Source organism: Erythrolamprus reginae, chromosome 2, assembly GCF_031021105.1.
Source record: "Erythrolamprus reginae isolate rEryReg1 chromosome 2, rEryReg1.hap1, whole genome shotgun sequence".
Classification (NCBI taxonomy): domain Eukaryota; kingdom Metazoa; phylum Chordata; class Lepidosauria; order Squamata; family Dipsadidae; genus Erythrolamprus; species Erythrolamprus reginae.
This window is the reverse complement of record NC_091951.1, coordinates 303,946,651-303,973,974: the sequence shown is the minus strand read 5'-3', so window position 1 is coordinate 303,973,974 and position 27,324 is coordinate 303,946,651. Positions and strand designations below refer to the sequence as shown.

Here is a 27,324-nt window from a genome sequence, read left to right as displayed (position 1 = left end):
CGGTCGCTGGAATTCGTGCGGCAGAAAGCAGTCCCAGAGATATTTATGTCAGGGTCCTCAATCCCCAGGCCACAGCCCACTATTGGACTGTGGTCTATTCACTACTGGGCCACATGAGCTGTTGGCTGGTGCACATATGTGCATGTACAGCTTGACTTGTGAGAACAGCAGGCCAACAGGCATACACACTCACGCACAGTCCAACTTGCACAAATCTGCTCCCCACCCCCACCTTGGCTTCTAAACCACAAAGGTTGGGAACTGATGATCTATGTGACTATCAAGAGTCAATACACATGGTCTAGCATTTTAAAGCTTCAGTGCATTTATTTATTCATTTATTTATTGGATTTGTATGCCGCCCCTCTCCATAGACGCGGGGCGGCTCACAACAGTGACAAAAAACAGAAGGTAAAAATCCAATACTACAACAGTTAAAAACCCTTGTTATAAAACCAATCATACATACAAACATACCATACATAAATTGTGGAAGCCTAGGGGGAAATTGCAGCATCGCAAAAACATGGAAGTCCTCGAAACCCCACCTCCGGACTTCTGTGTTTTTGTGATGCTACGATTTCGCTGAGGCTCCCCTCGCTGGGAAACCCCACCTCCGAACTTCCGTTGCCAGCGAAGCGCCCGTTTTTGCGCTGCTGGGATTCCCCTGCAGAATCGCAAAAACACAGAAGTCCGGAGATGGTGTTTCCCATGGAGGGGAGCCTCAGGGAAATCCCAGCAGTGCAAAAACGGGTGCTTCACTGGCAACAGAAGTCCGGAGGTGGGGCATCTCAGTGGTGGCGGCATGGGTTTGTAAGGTGAAAATAGTTTGGAAGAAGAGGCAAACAAATCTTAAACCCTGGGTTTGTGTCTTGAAAAGTTGTATGACAAAGGGTTTGTAAGACAAGGTATCACTGTATATTCACTTTAATAGCATCTCATTTATAAAAATGCTTGGGTGAATTTTAAAAGAGATAGTTCATAGACTATAACAAGTATAGCAGTGGTAATAGAATCCTTTTCTTGAATTGTTCATGTAGAAAATGTTAATAACCCTCATTAGGAAAATATGACTCCTTATTTCCCTTACTTTGGACAATATCTCTGTCAAATTTAGCTAGGCGGAGAGGAAAACAAAGATGAAGAATTGTGTTCTTTATAGCCTGTGTATCATCTACACTGACCTTCAGACATTCTCTCAAACCCCTTTCTTGACTTCATAGGGAAAACTCAAAATCCAGAAATAAATCAGGACAGCTGTGTCAGCAGTGATGGAGCAAAACGCTCAAATGATGAAGAACCCATTGTGTTGTCACAGTGCAAGACCTTCCATTTCATATGTGTGTCATGATGTTACCAGGGAGTATAAAAAGGGTAGAGTTTATGGCATGCTGGTGCGTCATTTTGATGTCCCGTGATATTTCTCAAGTGTACAAAGGATTTTTTTAAAAAAAGCTTCTGTGTACTGAATGCATCTTCAAAAATTAGAGACGGACAGGCTGAGAAAAAGAGAAAGTGGGACAATGATTTTCTCCAAAGACGAAAAAGGAAATTAAAAAAGAGAGGAGGGGAAACCAGTGAAGGAGAGAAAGAAGAGAATGGCAGCAAAAGAGAAATAAGAAGCAGTAAAAAGAAAAAAAAGTTTGATGCAAGAAGATAGGCTAAGTTTGCATGGCTTGTTAAACCCTGTCCAATAAAAATATACAATTGCTGGATTTTAAAATGCTAAAAGTAAAGGTTTCCCTTGTCTTGTCATAGCTAAATTTCAATGGCTTGTTCATCTCTGTTTCTTAGCCAAGGTAGCCAACATTTGTCCAAAGACTTTTTAATGATTGTATGGCCAGCATGATTATATGCTGACGCACACGGAATGCTTTTACGTTCCCACCAGTGATATCTATTTATCTACTTGCATTTGCATATTTTCAAACAGCTAAGTGGGTAGGAGTTGGGGCAAATAATGGGAGCTCACCTCATAGTACAGTACTTGGGTCTTGAATCCAGACTGTCAACTTTCCAGCTGACAAGTTCAGGATCTTTAACCGCTAAGCAACCGATCCCCCATTTTAATGCTATGCTTAAACAAAATTAAAATATAGGATTAATTTGATAGCCATGATAGTTTGGTTCATGCAGCTTGCTAAATTATATCAGGATTCCCTGTAATAGCAAAACTGAACCACAACCACATCAATTTATAATAGCCTAGTTTAGCAGAATAACTGGATCCACAAAGACTTTATCCAGTAATTTTGTGTTACAAAAATGCACAACTAGACAATTTTCTGTTTGGACTCACTTTTCCCCTCTTGGAAAGCATGATTTTAAAGTGAAATCCACAATCTACCTCAAACAAGGCTATATCTTGCCTGTCTCATTTCTCAAGCAATCCCCCTCCCCCCAATAAATAAAATTCTATTTCGCAGAAGCAGCAAATGGCCAGTGACTTCTTCATGGAAGCATTACTAAGGGCCCATAGAGTCGGCCTTCTCCAGGTCCCATCCGTCAAACAATGTCGGTTGGCAGGACCTCAGGGAAGAGCCTTCTCTGTGGTGGCTCTAACCCTGTGGAATCAACTGCCCCCAGAGATTTGCATTATCTCCTCCCTATTGGTCTTCCAGAAAGCTGTCAAGACCTGGTTTTTCTGACAGGCCTGGAATTAGGATTGACTGTTAGTACACATGGGCTTTTTAAAATTGATATAGTAGTTTTTACGGTATTATAGATTTTATCGATATTTTTATTGCTCTTTCTACTTGTATTTATAACTGTTCGCCCCTCAGAGTCTGTTTTGGAGTAAGCGGCATATAAATGCAATAAATAAATAAATAAATTATGGTGGCAGCTGATATTTATTTATTTATTTGTTTGTTTATTTTTTACTTACTTACTTACTTACTTACTTACTTACTTACTTACTTACTTACTTACTTACTTACTTATTTATTTATATTTGTATGCCGCCCTTCTCCGAAGACTATTTGTTCTTTGCACTAAAATTATTTTTTAAATCTTGATTTAATTTTTTAAAAGTGGGATTGTATTGCAGGGGCTTGCAAAAAAACCCCAACCTAATGCATTTCCCAATGTTTACCTTAAACATGATAAACTCATTTTATTTTAAGATTGATCGTCTCTTGACTTCATTCTTAGTGGAGGAAAACTCTTTTCTCCTTCCAAAATAAATTCCAAGTTAGTGATGCTATTATTAGAATTCAGTTTTCTCCAAGCTGGTTTTCTTCCATTGTGTTGTACCAGCAACAGGTTAGAAATAATATGTCCAAGTGGTGTAAATTGTTTTAATAATTAGATAATTATTAAAAACAATTAACTGTTGATTGTTTTATACCTTCATTTTCAGTGAAATTGTGAAATAGGAATTTGAGCTGAGTCAAGTATCAGCTGCATCTGTCAGCAAATCCACTTCCTATCAGATTATCAGCCCCAAACATTGGTCTGTCTAAATGGTGAAAGGACAGTAAATGAAAGAATATTTTGAAAAATTGGATAAACCAAATTACAGAGGGAAAAAAACTAAGGCAAATCTCTCAATTGATACAAGAGGCTTAGTAAATGGCTTTAAATGTTCTCTTAGTTTTTAGAATTTTAAAGTATTAAAAAAATGTTCATGGACTTCATCTACATCCTTACCTGGATCTAAACAATCAACAAGCAGGCTATTTTTTTTAAAAAAAAATTCACATCGTCTTAATTATAACTAATTGAGCTATGCACTCTGTTATAAGACTGATGTATTAAATGTTGATGCTATACTAGATTATCATGCAATATTCAGGAAGTAGGCAATTTCTATTAATATTTTATCAAAGGCTCTTTGTATAAAATCTCATTAATATTCAAAGGAAAACAAGTAGGAAAAAGGTTAGCAAGAAAAAAAAAGAAAACAAGGTGTGAGAGAGTGATAATAGTAAACAACCTATTTGCTACCATATTTTTCAGAGTATAAGATGCCCTGCCAGGCCGAAGCCATCATCGGGAGTTATAGACTTGGCCTGCCACAGTAGAATAGTATCATGGGCATTGGGAGGGGTAGTTGCATGAGAAGGAACAACAAATTCCTTTCTTGAAGTCTAAGTCATCCTTTGTTCTGCACCAGTGGATGTAAGGAAGAGGTTGATGGAATCCCTGCAACTGGACTGGTCCTTGTGATGAACTTGTGGGTGTGGGGATGAGGGATGAACCTTAACTTGGGTGGGGTACTGGAAGGAAGTTAGTATTGGGATGGCAACATTGTGACCAACATGGCTCTGATAATAAATCACGCTTTGGATGAGAGATTTGGGCTGGAATCTGATTTATTTCTCAGATGCTATTTGGGATTCTAATGCACACCTTTTTCTCCCTAAAAGAGGCTGAAAATTTGGGTGCGTCTTATACTATGAATGTAGCTTTTTCGAAGCTCCCCGCCCCCAGCCTTAACTAGGTGCTAATGATCTTCCCAGCTTCCTACTCCCTCCAAAGGTTTTTTTCTGCCCTAAGTCTTTGCAGGCTTCTTTCCATTCCTACTCCCTCCAAAAAAGGTTTTTTCAGCCCTAATAAGGTACTAACGATATTACAGGCTTGCAGCATTTATTTTTATTCCTACTCCCTTCAAAGCAGTTTTTTCTGCCTTAAGTATCTGCTGGCTTGTTTTCATTCCTACTGCCTCAAAAAAAAAAGCTTTTTCAGCCCTAACCAGGGGATAAGATAATGTGCAGAAGCTGAACAGACTAAGGACTCTAGCCAGATGAATACTGGTAGGTAGATTTTTTCTCCCATTTTCCTTTCCCCAAACTAAGGTGTGTTTTATATTCTGGTACGTCTTACACTCTGAAAATACGGTAACTGGTTTTTCGCCCTGTGTTAAGAAGTCTTACCTTTTTAATTCCATATTCAAAAGCCTTTTGGGCTAGTCTGCCAGGTCCCTCAACAGTTTTCCCATCATCATTTGGACCCCAACTGGCACTGTAAATATCCACATGATCAGGATTGAACCCAATTGAACTAGCTTCAATGGCATCTGTGACTATGCCATCCAGCATTCGGATTCCTTTTAAGAGAGGGAGAGAGAGAAAGAGAGAGAGAGAGAGAGAGAGAGAGAATCCCAATCAGCCATTATTTTGTGTTTTCTTTGAACACAACCTAAGAAAAGCCTATAAAATCATGTTCTATAACGTCCTTCCTGTCAACAACTACTTCAGCTTCAACCACAGCAACACATGAGCACACAACAGATACAAACTTAAAGTAAACCACTCTAAACTCGACTGCAGGAAGTACGACTTTAGTAACTGAGTAGTTGGTGCATGGAACTCACTACCTGACTCTGTAGTATCATCACCTAACCCCCAAAACTTTACCCTTAGACTATCCACTGTTGACCTCTCCCAATTCCTAAGAGGTCAGTAAGGGGTGTGCATAAGTGCCTTCCATCCCCTGTCCTAATGTCTCTCTCTTACTAGTATCATGTATATAAACATCGTTATAACTTTGTATACCACCAATACATACTTGACAAAACAAACAAACAAATAAAATAATAAATAAATAAAATAGTGTTTGTGACCATGTCAAAATGGAAACATTTTGCCCACTTTTCTAAACTGCAAGGACCTAAGGACAGAGGATCAAAATTTCTGCTACCAGTTCTCTAGAACCTGTCAGAACCTGCTGGATTTCACCACTGGTCTGTATACAATTTTACTATGATATATTAATATGAAAGACCTTATCTTTGCCAAAAGACTATTTAATGATGATAATTTAATGATAATTTAATGACTCTTTAATAATAATAATATTTAATGATAATTAATTAATGTTTGAAAATTTGACTGAAGAGAAAATGATCTTCACTTTAGAGCAGTGATCTTGGCAATGTTACGAATCTTAACTTAAGACATGTGGACCAGGGGTGAACTTCAAAATTTTTAGCAATGGGTTCTCTGCCTGGTGGCTGGGTGGGCGTAACCATGAGGGGGGGGCGTAACCATGCAGGGGGGGAGTTTTTGCTCTCTCCGGGCTCTGGAAGCCCTCTTGAAGTTGGAAATTGGCCTGTTTCCGGCCTTCTGGAGCCTTCGGGAGGCATGTTTATCACTCTCCCTGAGCCTCTGCATGGGCCCTGCACGTACCCGGCAGCAATGAATAACCCTTTCAGTCTTTTGTATGATCAGAATTCATAACAGAAACAGAAAGCGTAGCATCATCCCTTCTGTCCCTGTTATTCAATTTAATATTCCATTGTTCAGTACCTTTCCACTAGCATTTCAAACAGATCCCTGGGTAACTCCAGCAAAGAAACAGACTGTTAAAATAGAATTATTGCTAATATTTCTTACCTCCAACTTTGGAATTGTATGCTACTCCAACTCCACATTTTAGATTGTTTGCTTGCATGGCAATCTCTCCTGCACACCGTGTTCCATGTCTGCAACAAAATCAGCTTTAGATGGGTCATCTCCAAATCTTATTATGTGATTATTATTCACTCGAGTATATGAAATTCAGATGGAGCCAAAAGGAACTAGATTACATAGCCCTGCTTGCACAACATGATCAACAAAGTCATAGGAGAAGATAAGAGGGTTACATCATGAATACCACAATGTAGTTGATTAAGTTAATACACCCATCTCTATTTAATTAACCTTCCTGAGAAATATGTATTGTTATGGGTGGGAGGGAATAATTTTATCATAAAATAGATCTGAGTTTGTTTGAGGCTAAACCAGGATTCTTATTGATGAGTTAACTAGTTTTGAAACGGACAAAATTCTAGAGTGATTCCATAACAAATGAGATTTCTCTAGGAAAACCTTCTCTGTTTTCTTTTTTACTCATATGCTATAACTGCATTGTTAAAAGGGGGCAAACAAGGTTGGTGAGATGAGGCTACCCTGATTCTGTCTGTTCGGTACCACTGTGAATTTTTCTTTGATTCCCCCCCCCCTCTTAAACATTATCACTGATGCCAAAGATACCCTTCTGGTCTCTGACTGAGAGGTTGCACTGACTGAAAAATCAGCACTTGTCAGAGTTCAGTTTATTTCATTGATTGGAAAAATGGTCAATGCACAACTAACCCAGTCCTCTTGGATTACTGTCTAATGTTCTACTGTCACACAAAGTTGGCAAGTTGGGGATAAACAAGTAAGCTACCCTAATTATGCAATAATCATGAGTGATTATAGAACACAGAACAAGTTTAGTCAGGCTGATGTTATTCTATTGCTGTTAGCCGCCCCGAGTCTCCGGAGAGGGACGGCATACAAATCCAATAAATAATAATAATAATAATAATAATAATAATAATAATTCTGATGTGTTGGAGCTGTAAGAATTCTTCAGTGAAAATGCCTATTGTTTTTCCAATAAATGTTGATGACTTCATGAATTAATTCCAAGAATACAGTGTTCCCTCGAGTTTCGCAGGGTATGCATTCCGAGACCGCCCGTGAAAGTCGAATTTCTGTGAAGTAGGGATGCGGAAGTAAATACACCATTTTTGGCTATGGACAGTATCACAAGCCATCCCTTAACACTTTAAACCCCTACATTACTATTTCCCATTCCCTTAACAACCATTTACTCACCATTATTACTGGTACTCACCATTGAGTAAGACACTTAGTGATCCTGATATTTATAAACATAATTATTTATTAACAATAATTATTTTTTTGTTATTTATTTTCAAAAAATATTAGTTTGGCGATGATGTATGACATCATCGGGCGGGAAAAACCGTGGTATAGAAAAAAAACCGCGAAGTATTTTTTAATTAATATTTTTTGAAAAACCATGGTATAGGCTATTCACAAAGTTCGAACCAGCGAAAATCGAGGGAACACTATAAATGCAATGTTCACAAGACCAAGAAAAATGTATAGCTTTAATGAATATCAGATATCAAGTTATCTATTTAGGTGATGATTAGATTTAAGTTTGTGCTTTTTATTTCCAGAGACTGAACAGTACAATATTTTCTATTCCACCGTCCAAAAGCTCTTCACCTTCATGGCATCAGATGATAGTCTGCTTGTAAAAAGCTGCCTTATTTAATAGCACAGCTTGGTATGCACTGAAGCTGTTGAATGCTGTCAGTTTGAATTCCATTTACATATATCAGAAATAGTTGTTATGCAGAGATGGCAGATCTGAGATAATTTAAATCAGTGGATAATGGTCAATTATTGCCAATAACTGCTCCAGCTAAACAGAGTGATACATTTTACCAAACTTGAAATATTCATCTTCTGAAAACCTTTCACTGTCACAATATATATATATTTCCTGTTACAATAGAATCCACAGAGGTAATTCAACATTATTTGCTTTAAACAGATGTTGATGACGCCTAATACATCATAACAAAAATGGCATCCTATCCTAATTGTTTTGGAAGGTATTACATATTTATGATCCCACACTTGAAATCCTCTGATCCTCTGCCTGATCATCTGCTGCTCAAACCAACACAGAGCATATTGATGCAATCCTCCAGTAAAAACTAAATCCTCATTCTATTCAGGTTGCTTAGTCCCAGCTAAATGTGCATTTGTCTCACAAAGACAGTATGGCAGCTTGATTGCAGAATTGAAGCCCATCCGTTTTTAACTTTCGCAATTAACTTAGGGCAGGGGTTGGCAAAATTGGCTCTTCTATGACTTGTGGACTTCAACTTCCAGAATTCCTGAGCCAATCATGCTAGCTCAGGAATTCTGGGAGTTGAAGTCCACATGTCATAGAAGAACCAACTTTGCCTACCCCTGACTTAGGGAGTTGTTGGGATTGTGTCATCAATTGGAAATGAGAATAAGTAAGTTTGTGTCTGTGTGTTTGTACAGTGATTTATCCTATTGTTTCATCTAAATCATAACCAATACAATTTTGCATTCATTGAAACTGCCTTTTCAACATTAGGACTATTAGGCAACACTAGGTATCGTATTTTTCGGAGTATAAGAGGCACCATTTCCCCCCCTAAATTCCTCCATAATTTGGCTTCATCTTATACTCTGATGTGCTGGCTAAGGACACTAGACAGATGAATATCTGGTAAGCAGAATATTTTCCCTATTTTCCTCCCCAAAATCAAGGTGTGTCTTATTAATTGGATTTATATGTTCTGGTATGTCTTATACTCCGAAAAAATATGGTAGTTTCAATGAATGCCAAATTAATTTTCAAATGTCATTTATGCAGTCAACACACAGACACAAGTCTAGTTTTGTCTTGATATAGATGTAATTTGTGAAAATATTCATTACATTTTTGCAAATCACATCTATATCAAGACAAAACTAGATAAAGCAAGAGACCTTGTCACACTGTAGTTAGAGTATAGAAAATCAATATGGATACCTATCTCCCTTCATCTAGCAAACAGAAATATGTTAGAGTGCAATCCTGAGCAAGGGGAAATCATAAAACAAAGAATCATAAAAGAATAAACATGATGTTGTCTAGGTTTTGCAGCAAGGAAGGCACTTTCTGGTCTTGAATTAGTTTTGTCTGCTATTGTTCTTAAAATTTAGACCAGGTAGATAATATAAAGTAATAATGAATATCATTGAAAATCATCCAGTAATTCCAGAAACAACCAGAAATATATATAAATATCAAGAAGCATATTAAAGTAAGTTGTTACTCACTTATTTTCATTAGTAGGATCATATCTGGGAAATGGATCATGATCATTGTCATTGAAATCATAACTTGCATCAGGATCCTAAATGTTAATCAAGAAAATAGCTGTTATATAATATATAACTCCAAATAACTAAATAACTCTCAATCCTATCAGTGATAGGATAAAAGAAATCAATTGGTGAAGCATCAGTGATAGGAATAAACCAAAATGGAAACTTATCTAGTCCCTGTTTTTGTTTCTTCAGCTGTCAACACAATGTCTGTCTGGGATGCCAACAATTGTATATAATTGCAGTATGACCTCCTTGTTTCCCCATTAACTAGTATTAACAGCAGCATTCTCTCTCTTTTAAAATAAATCATGTTTATTGTTAAAAAGGAATGTTTCCTTTTTAATAATAAATTCCGAGAATCTAATTACGAAATTGGAAATGAAAAAAAGAATGATTGCTACTGAAACATTAAACTCACATAGTTGAAATAAATGTCTGTGTGATTCCACTCCAAGCCATCATCAAGCACTGTTATGACAACTCCTTTGCCTGTGATGCCCTTTTGCCACACTGGGAGGACATGGAGATCCAGCTTGCGCAAAGATCGGTTAATTCTTGTATCTTGCTAGGAGAAACAAAAGACAATTTATTTATGCATTGTGCCAATGTTAATTATTTTGCCTATAACACATTGTAAAGATTAGTTTTCTTACATGTGCTGCAGTCAGAATAAATGAATGAATGAATGAATGCACACTTGCTCCTGCATAGCTTTTGTTTATTTAATATAAGCAAGAAAAACTACTTTTAAATATTGCTTGCAGAGATACACTAATTTATTTTATTTATTAAATTTGCCACTGTTTAGTTAGTTAGTATTGCTGAATAAACAGCCTCTCCGTTACTAAAATGTGTCAATTCACATGAATTTCATGGTATATTGGGAAATAAAATATGGTTTATAAAAATGTATTGTATTATATTTGATTTGGTTTTGATTGGAGTTCAGTGTAAACATTTATACAATTGCTTCATGATGCACCAGAGGTGGGTTCCTCCTGGTTTGGACCGGTTCACCTGAACTAGTAGCGAGCCACAGGTCACTGTCAGTGGCAGTCTATGCATGCTGCCATCTTTTTGTGTGTGAATTTTTATATTTGGGTGGTTTCTCTTCTTCTGCTGCCTGCCACCAGGTTAGTATAGTATTACTATACACACTAGCTTTACCCACTTCATTGTTTAGTATGGAAGATGATAAGGAATGAAATCTGAAATCAAGTGATATTTTATTGCCAATTTCCATCTCTTAGAATCATCTTCTCTTAAAACTATTATTTGTTAGTAAAAAGGGGCTGAGTAACATTGTAACTGACTTATTAAAAATGGCATTGCTTTATCATGTCCTTTCTTTTTCATTTGAGGTACTTATCTTCCCCTCTGAATTTTTATAAAGCTTGTACTCTTTTTCAAGATTGCTACATCTCAAACTTTAATATATTATATTTCAGCAAATTCAGTAAGAGAATTTTTATTTGTTTTATTTATTCGATTTTTATGCCGCCCGTCTCCTTAGAGTCAGGGCGGCTACAACATGTTAGCAACAGCACTTAGGATAGCTGGCTGGAAAAGGTCCGTCGGCGACTTACCAAGCCGGCGGTGTTTGGGGTGTGGGTGGGGGAAGGAGGCCGCCATTGTGGGCGGAGCCTGCAGCCTCCACATCAGCACCGGCGGCCGCAGTAATGTTAGAAAGGTCGCGAGGCACCGATTAGTCGAGGGGCGGTGAGGGAGGCACCCCTTTATAAGGTTGGTGACAGTTGACCCCGCCCCCATTTGATTTATGACCCCTGCAGGTCACGTGGTTTAATTGGTTAATTAGTTAATTGATATCTGAATTAATAAAGTGACCCCATTATACCCAAACCTTCTGTGTCCGAGTGTTACTCCGCCTGCGCCGCAATTTCCATCTTTTAGAATCATCTTCTCTTAAAATTATTATTTATTGGTAAAAAGGGGCTGAGTCACATTGTAACTGACTTATTAAAAATGGCATTGCTTTATCATGTCCTTTCTTTTTCATTTGAGGTACTTATTTTCCCCTCTGAATTTTTATAAAGCTTGTACTCTTTTTCAAGAGTGCTACATCTCAAACTTTAATATATTATATTTCAGCAAATTCAGTAAGAGAATTTTTATTTGTTTTATTTATTCGATTTTTATGCCGCCCGTCTCCTTAGAGTCAGGGCGGCTACAACATGTTAGCAATAGCACTTTTTAACAGAGCCATTAGAGAATAGTTTTGTGACTGTAGTTTTCATTTCAAAATCATAAAACATGCTGCAGATGATTGTATATATCCATGATAGCGAGCCTACGACACATGTGCCAGAGATGGCACGCAGAGCCCTCTCTGTGGGCATGCGTGCCATTGCCAGCTGCTCTTCTGGGTTCTGTCACATGCATGCATGCTAGACAACTAGTCTGGTGTGAATGCACACCAGCCAGCTGCTCTCTTCTGGTTTCCGGCACATGCATGCATTGGGTTCTGGTATGTGCACATGCACTAGAACAGTGTTTCCCAACCGTGGCAACTTGAAGGTATTTGGACTTCAACTCCCAGAATTCCCCAGCCAGCAAATGCTGGCTGGGGAATTCTTGGAGTTGAAGTCCAGATATCTTCAAGTTGCCAAGGTTGGAAAAAACTGCACTAGAATGCCGGAACCCAGAGGAGAGCATCTGGCTGGTGCACATGCATACCAGATCAGCTGCTCTGTTCCGGGTTCCAGCACTCCGGCACAGGTGCTCCAGTTTCAACATTTGGTACCAACTTGTATTATCATACTTTGAATTATCTCCCAGATGGTTTATTACACCAATGAAGCAATACTAAAAGATTGTTCAGACATATATGTTCTACACGTAGGTTCAAATTCTTACCAGGTACCATTGTTGGCTCCACATTGGGTCATTGAATAGGTTTTCTGCTGAGTCTCCTAATTCAAAACGCTTAGTTCGCTTTTTTTCATACTGTTGTTCTGCCCAAGTCACCTAAAATAGTATCAGACAGATAAAGAAATAGCTAGATAAGAAAATACTGGGGGTCCTTGTGTCTCTAAATGCACACTGAAGTTTGTTTATTCCATGTATAACCCTCAGGTTTTCTAAGAAAACCAGAACACCATTTCTAGAAAAAAGCAGATGCTAGTTTTATTATTGTTACAACTAAGAACAGTTTAAGATTGTCTACTGTCTTAGCTATGGATGAGATGAAGATAGTATCATGGAAGAATGGCAGAATAAAAAGGTTGATAGATACTATATCTAATTGGAATATGAAGCAAGGCCATTCATATTCATTCATTCATTCATTCATTCATTCATTCATTCATTCAAGCACATATTAGATGGTACATATAAATAAAACATAACTTGAATACATGAAATGAATAAAAATAAAAGGGTACATTAGGACAGGGATGGTAGCCACGCTGATGTACTTAGGCACACCTCTTATATATCTCTTAGGAATGGGGTGAGTTTCACAGTAGACAGTCTAAGGTTAAAAGTTTAGGGGTTTGGGGATGAAACTACAAAGTTGGGTAGTGTATTCCAGGCATTGACCATTCTGTTGCTGATGTCATATTTTCTGCAATCAAGTTTGGAGCAGTTAAGTTTGTATCTATTGTATGCTTCGGTATTTTGGTTGAAGCTGAAGTAGTCATTGACAGGTAGGACATTGCAACAGATAATTTGCACATATGTGTGATATAACAGTTAAGACAATTCCCTCTTTTTGTAGTAGTTTGTACTTGTTAGCAGTGTTAAATACCTATGTTTTTATAAAACTTTTTACATAATAAAGGCTGGTATTTCATCTGCTTCCATTTGAGTGATAGAGATTACAAATGCTTATTCTTCTTTTTCTTGTTATTTTGTGAGATCTCCTCCACATATGTCCCAAGAGCACATAGGCTGTACAGGGCAACAGTGTGACCTTATTCAGGATGTTCTATGAATTTAGCTATGATAGATGATTCCAAGACCATAACATTAGTGAGAGAAGCTGTCTGTCTAGATAACAGATTTCTGATTCCATGAAAAAAAAACAAATTATTACTTATTTATTAAATATTATTCGTGTTCTTTGCCAGGGACAGAAGTGTTGGTTGAGGGAACCTATTTCTCAAGTTTTTGTTTTTTAAATTGATTACCCCACTCAACCATAATTCCATAATTTTGAGGAATCAATCTCCTTCATGCTCCTTCAATCTGGGGGCAACAAAAATGTCTTATCCCTGTCTAACCATTTGCTGGGGTTTGCAGCAATCTTCCTTATACATAGGAGCATATCATGAAATCTACCTAAGCAGTTGAACATTGGTTAGCTTTTCTCACTGTGAGCACCTGTTTGGCCTCTACCCTATGAGTGAGGAAAAAACTGCATTTGGAAGACATATACTAGAAGTAGAGTTGTTCTTTGCAGTTGATATGTTATCAGTATGACACTGTGTCTGCAGACACATCATATTCAGTAAGATCTTATAGAATTGGTCTTACTTTATTATTTTGGGAAATCAAATTCCATTTTTCTAATCCAGCCCTTGGTCTTTAATTTTAAAAGGATAATAAAAGCTTGTCAAGAAGGCAGCAGCTTTGATCCTGCAGTGATGATCCATAATCCAAGAATCAAAATGAATGATACTGTCTTATTTTTAATCTGCCTTGTTTTTATTATAAAATGAATTATGGATGTACAATCTATGGGATTTCCCATTGTCAAGAATTTTGACATGAGAAGTAAAGACCCCATTGCTTTTTGTAATAATATCATTTGGAGTAAAAATCTGGTATGTTTACAACATGGACCAGAAATCTAATCTGGACTCTCTGCCTCTCCCCTATGGCTTTTGCTACCCAAGGTGAAGGATAAGATAGAACCTTTTCAACCCATGTGCAGAAAATGGTCATATAGTTCATCAGATCATATTTCCTAAAGGCAGAAAGCTGGCTTAAAGATACAGCGTAGCTTTAGATATCTAGCAATATCCTCTAAATCCTAGCAATTACTTTTTCCTCAACTGCCCTGCAGCTACTGACATGTAAAGCAACTGCTACCACACTCTGCTTCTATCTAGGATCAGTCTTAACAATTCTTCCTAGGAAAGTTCTTCACATTCAGGCCTTTGGCTGTTGTTGCTCTGATGGTAGGAATCAAAATCTATTCACTCTTCTGTCTGAAATGTTGCTTTTCTGTCCGGCTCTCTGATAGACTCCTCCCGAAAATTCACAGGTACAAAATTCAGACAGACACACGTTTGAACATTCAAAACAATGTTCTTTATAATGAAAATTCACTTAAACTAAGCCGTCTTTTGGTATAGCAAAGAGCACTCATCTCCAAACAAACTGGTCATTTTTACAAGTCCCTTATCAGTTCTGTGATACTTAGCTTGCAGCTGTGAGGCAATTCACAGTCCTTCTTCTTTCACAAACTGAAACACACTTTGCTCTGGTTTAGTTTCAAAGCGGAGAAAAATCAGCACACAAAAGGTCAAAGGCAGCAAAGCAGGCACGAAACACAACGATCAGATAATCCTCCACAATGGCCAAACCCACAGGCTGCTATTTATAGCAGCCTCACTAATTACCACAGCCCCACCCAACCACAGGTGGCCTCATTTTCTTTGATAATAATCTCTCAGTTGTTGCTGCCTATGCATTGCTCTCTGCATGTGTGGCTGTATCATTAACTCTTGTTCTGAATCCAAGGAGGAGCTAGATAATTGATCTCTTTCTGAGCTGCCTGCCACACTCTCCTCCTCCCTGTCACTCATGTCTTCTTGGTCAGAGGAGCCTTCAGCAGCATATTCCACCGGGGGGGGGGGGCAAAACAAGCCTGCAGCATGTGGATGTCTCCCCTACATCCACAGTCCTTGGGGCAGGAGCTGGGCCAGAGCTAACCACAACAGTTGCTAAGGCAGCATTTCATTTTTTAACAAGGCAAAATAAGATATATTCCCCAGTACAACTGTTGCTTGAACTTTGAAGGTCTAGTTTTAAATCCCAGAGCAGGATAAATAAAGACAAAAATGAAAGTTAATTTTTTAAAAAAATGAGATGAAGAAGAAAAGCAGAGCCATATCTCTAATTGTATTAAAGAAGAAGAATAATTACATTAGCTAAAGCATTTTCATGAGGACATAACATAGATTCAAATGGCCTTGGCTTGGGCACATGATTATTTTTCTAGAGTAGGGGTATCATTCAGGTGATGTTTCCAATTATGAATTAAATGCAGCAGAATCATCAAGAAATCTCAAAGACAGTGAGGAATTTAAATGCCAATGATGATCCATGACATCTCGTGCAGCACCAAAAATACTTCACATGATTAAAAATGTGTTTTCTACAAAATAAATGATACAACTCATTAGGAACCCAATAGGACTGATGGCTTCTTTTTTTAAGGTATTCATTCTGAAACAAGTATTTTCAATTGATGTTTTTCCAGTTAATTACTGTATATAATGTTATTGTATATACTGTTAGAAACAAATTTATTGTTAGATGAGTAGGAATGCAGCAATTAAGGTGTGTCAAATTTGTCAACTTTCAATTTCCAAACTTTAGGGGTGCTCAAAAGTTGTGACATGCCTTGGGGATTGTAAAGACTTTTGGTTACTTTAATATAATTTATATGTGCTTGGTAAGTGACTACATAAATATCATAACTTTTACATATTTTATTTTTTTCATTTGCATCATAAAGCTATTAAGGGGATACATGTTAAAGCTCCTTCTTAATCTTTAATTCAGCTCTTTTGATGTTTGATGGACTTATATCAATAGCAACTTTGAAAATAAGGTTTGTTGTTCATCTGTGAAATGTTTGCAAACTTTCTAATTCCTAAATTACAAGAATTTGAATAGTAAACACAAGATATGCTTTTGATGTTAGTTTCCAGAGATATTCATATAAAACAAGAGATCCAGAAATAAATATGATCAAATTCGCAAATGAAGAAATGCCCACTTTCGACTTGATTGTGCCTTCTGGAATTTCATGTGGTTGTATAGTTCTTAAAGCCAACAGTTACAATTTCTTTGTTTTAAAGTGTCACTTTTCAAATATAATGTCCCAGTGTGGTCTAGACTCTAGACTAAGATTTAGTCTCAGGTTGAAAACACGAAACCATCCACACATATTTAAAAATCTTTGAATAAAAAATATAAATATAAATATTACCATAATTATCAGAAATCATTCAATTATTGAAGGATTATATTTAATTATTTCCACAGAATTGGTGATTTAATAGCAAACTGGCAAGCAATGTCACGAATAGTTATTTGGTGATGAAAGTTTCTATATTGAGAAAGATTAGAATTGGATTTAGAATTACCATCTAAGAGAAACTATAAAGCACACATGTACAAATCTGAATCTGATTAAACTTACTACTTACACGATTAAACTTACTACTTACACGATTATCATCTGTGAGTTGTCTAGTGATATGAGAAGCACTTCGTCGAGATCTTCTAGGGTGGTTCTTATGTCTAAGTAAATAATGATTTTCCAGTAACCCAATCTGTAAATTACAAAACAATTTAAAGATATTTTTCCCATAATGCACAACAGCAGCAGGAAACCGCAAGAAACAACAGCATGAAACAATCAAAATTGCCCAGAAAGGCTTTTACTTTAAGAGCTGAAGCCATGCAACAATGCATACTTGCCTAATAAAATGCCTTTTAAAAACAAAGGGTCAGAAAGCAGAATTATGTTTTACTAGTACTTTTAAATCTTGCATATGTTTGCATAAAAATGAAAGTGTATTGCTTTTATTTAATGGTAACATGGACCAAAGTGGTACGTGTGTTTAAATTTATTTTAAGAAGAAATATAAACGAGTAGGACATGTCCATCTACAGGAGCTTGCTGTTGTCCTCAGAATGACAAAAGTAGCATCAGGTTATTTATTATAAGCACCTTCTCTCTTTCATTAATTGCTCCCCACTCTTTCTCCCACTTCTCCAAAATACAGTAGTTTCTAGCTACATTATGCATGGAGCTAGTAACCTTTGTGGTTTATAACATAGCATTCCTCTGACTCTCTCTTCCTTCTGAAAAAGTTTGGGTATATGTTATTAAGTACATTTTCTCACTCCAAATTTCACAGAACAATCTTAATTAACTGCCAAAACTCCTAACCCCATCCTACCAAACCTTAAGGAGAGCAATTCGTAGAATTTTTTCCTACCAGAAGGTAATGCTCAGTGTTATGGGAAGTAAAAACTGGGAACTCCATCAATTTTACCTTTCTTAAGTTTACTCATCAAAATTGCAAGAATACCACCACTTGCTGCTCAAATTTCTGGAAGAGTGCAATTTACACTGGCATATTTTTCCACCATATCCAGGATTTGAGAAGAGCACAATACTGTAATCTGTGTACAGTATTTGGTTGTGCATTTCTTGTATCCTGTAGTAATCTCTTCCCCCTCTTCCTGAATTAGTGATTTAAGGATGTTTTATTTTTTTGTAGAATTAATACATGAAACCTGAACACAGTGTGTTTAGTCCCTCTCATTCACATCATCATTTCGCAATAACTAAATCTAAGATTAATTTAAAAAGTATGGTAGAATTCTTCTATCAGCTATTGCCATAATTAAATGGTCGGCTATTGATATTTCTCCCTACATATTTTTCCATGGAATGTCTTTGTATTAATTTGTCAAGCCTTAAATAAATAGAATGGCAAAAATGGTTGCTTGTTCTGAAATCTTACTTTTACTATATAGTGATCAAGTCCTTAACCTTCGCACAAGAAATTTACTTGGAATGTTGATCTAAATCTTGCTATTAGTTAAAAACATTTTGATGAATGAGTATGTAATAAATCTCTTTATACACTGATGATGTTACTTGTTTGGTAATGAACAGTCTGCCAAAAAACAGCCAAACACATAGAGCACTGAGGACTCCACAGTTCAGCCCTGAGCTTCAAGTATTATCTTCTATCAGTTGCTTCTTTATTCAGTGCTTTTATACAGGAAATTTTAAAATGCACTTAGTGATTGAGTTGTTTTACTTTCATTTAAATAGCAATTTGGCCAGTCTTCATTCTGTTCAATATCAATTGTCTTATTGGAATTTTTAATTTCAATAAGAAATGTGAGCTTCTGAAGATGCAGAAGTTGATTGAATCAGATATCATGAAAGCAGAATGGTTGCTACTAAGAAACACATATTTCTGTTTTGGTGGTAGTAATGTGTGCATATCTATGTATGTGATCCATGCTATAGTTATAATTAATTCATCAACTGCGTAACTCTGATAAGAATTATTAGTAAACATCATGCTATATTATTTGCCCTGGTAGCTCAGAGAAATATTCATAATTATTGCTTTTATTTCCCAATTAGATTCTTCTCAATTTAGAATATTTAGGTATGATTTAGCTCCATAGTGAGGTCTGCCCTTCCTCTTCAATTTCCATAAAAGTATATTTTACTTTATTTAAAATCAAACAAAAATATTGAACAATAAAAATAAAACTTAAAAAGAGTATTTAAAAAATTAGCACATTGGTTAGAAACATATTTTATCTATTTATTTATTAATTGGACAAATATGCCCTCTCCATGGACTCGGGGCGGCTCACAACATTTTAGATAAAAAAGATACAATATAAAACATTTCTAAGCCAATTAATGGAATAATTACTTTAAAAATGGTCTTAAAACTAGTCATTTAAAATGAACAATCACATACACATACACACTGTCACATCTAATACATTTACTGGGTAGAGGCTGGAGTCTAATGACCCCAAGCCTGCCGACATAAGTGCGTTTTCAAGGCAAGGAGGATGGGGGCAGTGTGAATCTCTGGGGGGAGTTGATTCCAGAGGGCCGGGGGCCCCACAGAGAAGGCTCTCCCCCGAAGACCCGCCAAATGACATTGTTTAGTTGATGGGACCCGGAGAAGGCCAACTCTGTGGGACCTGACCGGGCGCTGGGATTTGTGTGGCAGAAGGTGGTCTCGCAGGTAATCTGGTCCTATGCCATGTAGGGCTTTATAGGTCATATAGTGGGATCATGGACATACATGAAGGACTATAAAGGTAGCTTGACATAAGCTCAGTGATAAATTAGATTTATGTTATATAGCAGTGATAGCTAACCTTTTCTGGATCAAGTGCCCAAAGCACATGCGTGTGCGAATGCATGCACGCCTGAATCAAAATGCAATGTGTGAGTGACCTCAAGGAATGTGCCCAACCTCCCCACATCTGTGAGCATGTCCCCCCATATGTGCTCTGCTCCTGCCCCCAATACATGCATGGCAAAGACCCGAAGACCAGTTGGCTAGTGGGAGGCACGTGAATACGTGGAGGATCTGAACTGGGGTGAGTTCTTGCATACCATCAGAGAGGGCACTGCATGCCACCTCTGGAACATGTGCCATAGGTTCATCATCACAGTTATATAGTATGCAATATATTTGTATATGAGAGGAATTAGATAATAGGTGACTTGATATGACTAAAATCGTATCAGAATTTTCTCAGTAGAAAATAAGAGGATTTCATAGACTGTATTTTATTTTTTTAAATCATATTCTCTTCCATTTTTTCCTAATACTGTTTATGCTGGAATGACTGCATAAGTACTTGCAGATTTGTGGCATTATATAAATTAAAATACACATTTAGAGAAAAGTATACAAAATGGGCAATGCATATTTTTTTATCCTCCTGTTTTCAAGAGACGGAGAGAGGGAAAGGGAGTGGGGGAGGGAGGGTGGAAATAATGTGTGTTTGAGTGTGTAACTTAATCCCAGCAGCCAATCAGGTCCCACAGAGTTGGCCTTCTCCGGGTCCTGTCGACTAAGCAATGCTGTCTGGCGGGACCCAGGAGTAGAGCCTTCTTTGTGGTGACCCCGGCCCTCTGGAACCAACTCCCCCTGGAGATTCGAATTGTCCCTACTCTTCCCACCTTCCACAAGATGTTGAAGAGCTATCTATATCACCAGGCATGGGGGGAATAACTATCTCTCCCCCCAACACCACCTTTTTCCTGACTGTAATACATGAGAATGGTGTGATTGTCCAGTAATGATAGTTTTTAATATCTATGGGTTTTAAATTTTGTTTTTAATTTATATTGGATTTGTACTCTGTATATTGTATTGTTGTTGTTGTGAGACGTCCCAAGTCTTCAGAGTGGGGCAGCATACAAATCTAATAAATACTTAAATACTGTTATAATGTATATAATGAACCATGTTTCAGAGGTGAGGTTAGAATTCTAAAATTTAAATGAAATTTTATTGTGACAAGTGTTGAGCCACAGGTTCAGATTCGGTATTCTCTAGGTCTAGGAGTATTGTTGAACTTAGAAATGAGGTAATTTGCTAAAGTAGAAAACTGATGATGGGAGTATGCATAGCTTCAATGGTTTACCAATAGATTTTTATGGAATCTATTGTGGAATTAATTGCAATTCACTAATTGCAATCTTTGTGAAGCAGTTTATTATGCTGCATTATTTGAAAGATTGGCTTTAATATGGGTGATTCCTTAGTGGTATAGACTAATATATATTGGCTGCTGGTGGAATATTCATGGTCCTCCATGTATTGCTGAATTACAGTTTTCAGAACTGGACATTTTGGCTTGCTCACCCAGCAGCTGTAGAAACTAAGGTTCTCCATCTCTGGTATATAGATGAATATAGTCAGTAAATCTATAACATCTTTCATCTGAATTTTTAAAATCTTTGTATTTTCTTCTGTTTGTCTGCCTTGTTGCCAATGCAGTTTTTGACATCCTGGTGCTATATAACACAATGAGCTGGTTCATGTCAGGCAACGTGAATCAGATCTTACATAGTTCTATTTGCCAAATAGCCATTTAGAAACTGATGAGGATTCATTCACCATATATTTAAACCCCCACTCTCTCTCTCTCACACACACACACAACACCCCTACCTCTTCACATATCTGTCTGGAGGACAGAAGGGAAAGGGGAGACATGATCGAAACATTTAAGTACAGTATGTTAAAGGGTTAAATAAGGTTCAGGAGATAAGTGTTTTTAATAGGAAAGTGAACACAAGAACAAGCGGGCACAATCTGAGGTTAGTTGGGGGAAAGATCAAAAACAACATGAGAAAACATTATTTTACTGAAAGAGTAGTAGATGATTGGAACAAACTTCCAGCAGACGTGGTTGGTAAATCCACAGTAACTGAATTTAAACATGCCTGGGATAAACATATATCCATCCTAAGAAAAAATACAGGAAATAGTATAAGGGCAGACGAGATGGACCATGAGGTCTTTTTCTGCTGTCAATCTTCTGTTTCTACGTTATGCATATTATGTACCCACACCATAAAGCTTGGTTAAACAAGCAAATCAAGATAATAAAAGAGGAAACAGATGTTAGAGAGACCTTACAGAGGATCAAAAATATAGTAGATAATAGAGTACATAGGGACTACTATGTAGCTATATCTTTATTTATTTATTTATTTATTTATTTGTTTGTTTGTTTATTGATTGATTTGATTTGATTTGATTTGATTTGATTTGATTTGTATGCCTCCCCTCTCCGTAGACTCCGGGCGGCTAACAACAATAATCTTTAGCCTTCTACATCTTGACCATTTTGCTTTTTTTCAAGTAAAGGGAAAAAAATATTGTAATTTATTTTTGCCCTGATCTTCTGACTGGTGACTTGCAATTAGCCAATTACAATTAATTGTTTTTGCAATTAGTCAATTGCAATTAACTGTTTTTGCAATTAGTCAATTGCAATTAATTCCACTATGCAACCTACATTAACACCATCTCAAATGTCTGTTGTTTGGGATCTGTAGGGTAGATCTCAGACCCAGGAATAGTCTCTTCCTTTGCTGTTAAAGCTAAAGCCACCTCATCTGCAGGAGCTCAGGAACCTCAGCTTTCAAAACTAATCAGCGGTGGCATTTGGGCAGCTGAAAGGGTTAAAGCCAAGCCAAGCGGAATTCCCAGAGGGCTTTCACCCAATTCTCTGCTTTGCAATTTTCCAGCATCTGCTGCTGATTTTGCTCCATTCGGCACCTGGGCTTCTTTGCAGGTAAACAGATTCTATGCAACCCTGGTCCCAATACCATCCCTTGCCTCCACCGTCATGATTCAGGATGGACTGTTTTACCTTAGGGGTTACTACTCCGTGGGTTATTGGTCATAGCTGTTGTTTTCATCTGTGTAGGCTGCTTGGAGTCACAGTTACTGGTGACCGGCCAATTTTTTTGGAAAAAAAAATTGTTCAAAGGGAAAACACAGCAAGGGCAAGGGGACACACACAACCAGGGGTGACAATTCTATAGAAAGAAGATGGGGGGCAGGAGAGAAGCAGGGAAGAACTCCAAGTTTCTCTTCAGGAGCACAGAGTGACAACTTGCTTCTTGTTTCGTTTGGATAACAGCAATAATACCGACCAGGTAGAAGGCTTGCTTGCTTATTTGTTTGTTTGTGTGTGTTTATTTATGTGTTTATGCTATCTATCTATCTGCCTGCCTGCCTGGCTACCTTTGTATCTATCTATCTATCTATCTATCTATCTATCTATCTATCTATCTATCTTTCTTTCTTTCTTTCTTTCTTTCTTTCTTTCTTTCTTTTGTTGTTATTGTATTGTTGTTGTTGTGAGCTGCCCTGAGTCTTCGGAGAGTGGCAGCATACAAATCTAATAAATTTTAAATCTTATCTGTCTGTGTGTCTGTCTGTGTGTCTGTCTGTCTGTCTGTCTGTCTACCTACCTACCTATCCACCCACCCTCCCACCTGCCCACCCACCCACCCATCCATCCGGACTTATATCTGGACTCCCGGATGACTCTGGGCGGCTCACAGCCAAATAAGACATAAAATGCAATGTAAAGCCCTATACAAAACAGTTTAAAACCCACAATTAACAATCAAAGAAGCTTAAAAAAAAACATCCCATGCATACCTTTCCTGGTCGGCAGAGCAGGCAGAGAATCTCTGGGAAAAAGAGCGCTCTTTCCAAACCCAAACCCAGGCAACCAGTCCCTCAGCAATTGCATCTCTCGCCAAGTCGCAGGATCCCCACACGTTATCCGCCGTGTCTCCTTCTCTTTGGAGGAGAAAAGCGGTTTAAATCTCATCACCGGCTCAAGATTGACTCAGCCTTCCATCCTTCCGAGGTGGGTAAAATGAGGACCCGGATTGTGTGTGGGGGTGGTTGGGGGGCAATATGCTGGCTCTGTTTTTTTAAAAAGTGCTATTTCTAACATGTTGTAAGCCGCCCTGAGTCTAAGGAGAAGGGCGGCATTAAAAAAAAATAAATCTGATAAATAAATAAAAGTCGCCCGACTTTAAAAAGAAAGAAAAGAAAAAGAAAGAAAAAAGAAAGAAAGAAAGAAAAGATAAAAGAGAAGATAAAAGGGAAGGGAAGGGATGGGGAGGGACGTCTTACCTGTCCCAGAAGTTCGTAGTCCAGTTCGTCCGCTATGAGCCGCGCGGCTTCCAGCCCTCCGGGGATCTCGGCTGCCCATTCATTGACAAACTGGCGCTCAGCCTTGGCCATCAGGACCACAGTCCAGGCGCCGAGGAGGAGAGCCCCGAACACACCCTGCCCTGCCCGGCATCTCTTTCCCATGGCCCCCGGTAGAGCGACACTGACTTTCCCGGGCGGCGGGTGTGTGTGTTAGTTTGTCTATGTATGTGTGTGTGTGAAGAAAACAAACGCTAGAGGAAAGTCCCTCCGGCTCTGGTTGCTACGGGAGGAGGAAGGAGAGCGGGCAGTTGCTAAGAAAGTGCCTGGCCACCGCCGTAGCCGCCTCCTTCGCCTCCTTCGCTCGTCTCATCGCGCTTTAGAGCCCGGCTCCGAGCCGCCGCCGCCAGAATGGGGAATGAGCGCTTCCACGTCAAAGAGGACGAAAGCGCTCCCCTGACGTCAAACACATCTCCCGGCCTGGAGTCTTTGCTTGGATGTTCCCCGGGGGGGTGAGGAGGAGCCGGAGAGCACTCGCCAACGTAGGCGGTGGGGGGGGGGGGGAAGCACTGCGATGCGATCAAAATAATCCAGATGATACGCACGGCGCAGGCAAAGGTGGTGGTGGTGGTAGGGAGGGAGGGAGAGGGAGGAAGGGTGAGGAGCTGTCCGCGGTGCTGGCGCCTTCCCCTTCACACCTCCCCTCGCCCTTCTCTCTCTCTCTTTCTCTCCCCCCCATCCAAAACCCGGGTTCCCAAATCGCCCCCCCCCCCCCAGCTGGGAAACCGACTTCGAGAGGGAATCCGGGCTAACCCTGGTTTAGTCATTTTTGTCGCTCAGGCTGGGCGATGCAAAGCCTGCCGTAAACATATTGACGAGTTGGAAGCCTCTGTGGGTTGGGAGGGGAGGGAAGGAGGAGAGGAAAAAGGGTCCCCAGATGTTGGAAACAACCGGGTGGGTGGAAATTGGGAGCTGGGGGGGGGGGGTAAATTACAACAAAAAGGGGTGGGTGGTGTGTGAATATAACACCTCATGTTTAATTAAGAGTGAAGGTGGACTACCCAAGGGTTTCCCTCCCCTCCTCTCTCCCTTCCTTTTTCTCCCTCCCTCTCCCTCTCTTAATCAAGAGCTATACCCATAGGTATATCGCGTCCCCCCCACCCCCAGCCAGTTTTAGAAAGATGCAGTCATGGATCAATAAAGGTTGCTCTACAGGACCGCTTCCTACCTCCTAGCGACCCATAAGAGTCCACAGAGTCAGCCTTCTCTGGGTCCCATTGGCTAAGCAATGCCAGTTGGTGGGGTCGTGGGGGAGGGCCTTCTCTGTGGTGGCACCAGCTCTCTGGAATCATCAACCTCCGGAGATCCATGCTTTCCCCATCCTACTGCCCTTCTGGAAAGCCTTAAAGACCTGACTCTGCTGGCAACCTGGGGGTTCTGATCTGGCCACAGAAAAGATGTGTGGTTTTTATTAACTAGGTTTTAAATTGGTTTTGTACTGTTTTGATATTGGTTTTTGCAGTAAGTTGCCCAGAGTCCTTCGGGAGTTGGTCAGCATACAAATTAAATAAAATAGATAGATAGATAGATAGATAGATAGATAGATAGATAGATAGATAGATAGATAGATAGATAGATAGATAGATAGATAGATAGATGATAGATAGATAGATAGATGATAGATAGATAGATAGATAGATAGATAGATGATAGATAGATAGATAGATGATAGATAGATAGATAGATAGATAGATAGATAGATAGATAGATAGATAGATAGATAGATAGATAGATAGATGATAGATAGAAAGTAGAGCTTTCTCCTACTGCTTAGATAGGGAGCCAATTTCTGTCCAGGGCAAAAAATGATTGAAAGATAGCCAAGCAGGATGTAATGGACACTATCATTCCGTTTAATGGTATGAAATGGTAGGAAGATGAAGAACCAGGGGTAAGATCCTTGTGCCGTTATAGCGTATTGGTTGGTGGGTCATTACAAGATGCCTTACCTTGTTACTGCTTCAGTTTGGTTCCTTGGTTTAACAAACTTTTTGAATTTAATTTTTCCAAGAAGGTTGGCTTTGCACAGTGAAGTTAAATGTTTTCAAGTGGATTTTACTCTGAATTAGTGGTATCTATGGGGAGGGGTAAAAAGGGGCAGAATGATGAGTCAGTGATTATAAGGATAAATGCTCATCATTTTGACTTTTATTTAGCGATTATTATTATTATATCTTCGAAGGAAATTCTAATCAAGTTTTGTTCTTGTAAATCATCCAATGTATCTATCATTGTCTTTCTTTTCTTTTACTTTCCTCACACATGACAACCACTGTCTCTTTTCCTGTCCACTTGTATAAAAACTTTCCTCTGATAAGGTCTGATAAAGTCTTCTAAGTCCATAACTCGATGGCACGCATCTTCTGTTTTAATCACTCCTTCTCAGCATCCAGTTTTATAGAGTACATTAGCACTAATAACCCTTAAAGATAAACACTATGCTACTCTTCATTGCTATAGAAATGACTTTCTAGTTGGCATAAACTTTGCTTTTTAGTATTAACTTCAATTTGGATTTTTCACTTCTACTTTCACTTTCACAATAAAGGTGTCTAAGACTTTTTAAAGAAATATATTCAGCGGAGTGGTGTTATCTACATATCATAAATTCTTCATGTTTTTCAAGCTGTTATATTTTCCAGTCCTACCAAAATATATTTGTTCTGTATGTTAAATGGATAGGAGGACAATATATAGTCTTAGTCCTTTTCTAGTGTGAATCACTGCTTCTCCAGATACAGTTCTTCCTGTATCTACTTGTTCACTGCTTCTCAGAAGAATCAAGTGCTCTGTATTCATATTTCCCACACTCAAGCATGATTTACAAGTCAGAGGCATCAATCATCATATTAAGCTGAAAACATATAATCAAACTAACTGGATTAGATGTGCAAATAAAGCTGTCCTGGTTGTTGCACGAACACAGGATTTAAATTGGGATAAAAATCAAATGGATGGATAGATAGATAGATAGATAGATAGATAGATAGATAGATAGATAGATAGATAGATAGCAATCCTAGTGTCAGGCTTGGAAACCATCTTGGCCATTGGAACTTCAGGCCTGCCACATCTAGTGCTGTGGGAAATTGGAAGGTGGGGAT

At 38.4% G+C, this 27,324-nt stretch overlaps 1 protein-coding gene across 2 annotated transcripts in view; it reads right to left on the bottom strand.

Moving 5' to 3' along the window:
- The window catches only part of PCSK1 (proprotein convertase subtilisin/kexin type 1), a 47,666-nt gene extending 23,284 nt beyond the window's left edge, over nt 1-24,382 (bottom strand). The window contains exons 1-7 of one of the 2 annotated variants that reach the window (XM_070743001.1): nt 24,143-24,382; nt 17,129-17,233; nt 12,579-12,689; nt 10,123-10,269; nt 9,654-9,730; nt 6,339-6,427; nt 4,878-5,050 (exon numbers count right to left, since the gene is read on the bottom strand). In XM_070743001.1, coding sequence (XP_070599102.1) covers nt 4,878-5,050; nt 6,339-6,427; nt 9,654-9,730; nt 10,123-10,269; nt 12,579-12,689; nt 17,129-17,233; nt 24,143-24,325 — 885 coding nt within the window. In that variant the 5' untranslated portion in view covers nt 24,326-24,382. Of the gene's footprint in view, nt 1-4,877; nt 5,051-6,338; nt 6,428-9,653; nt 9,731-10,122; nt 10,270-12,578; nt 12,690-17,128; nt 17,234-24,142 lie in introns of those variants that run through there. The other variant, XM_070743002.1, reaches the window with a different exon arrangement.
- Between the last annotated feature and the right edge of the window lie 2,942 nt (nt 24,383-27,324).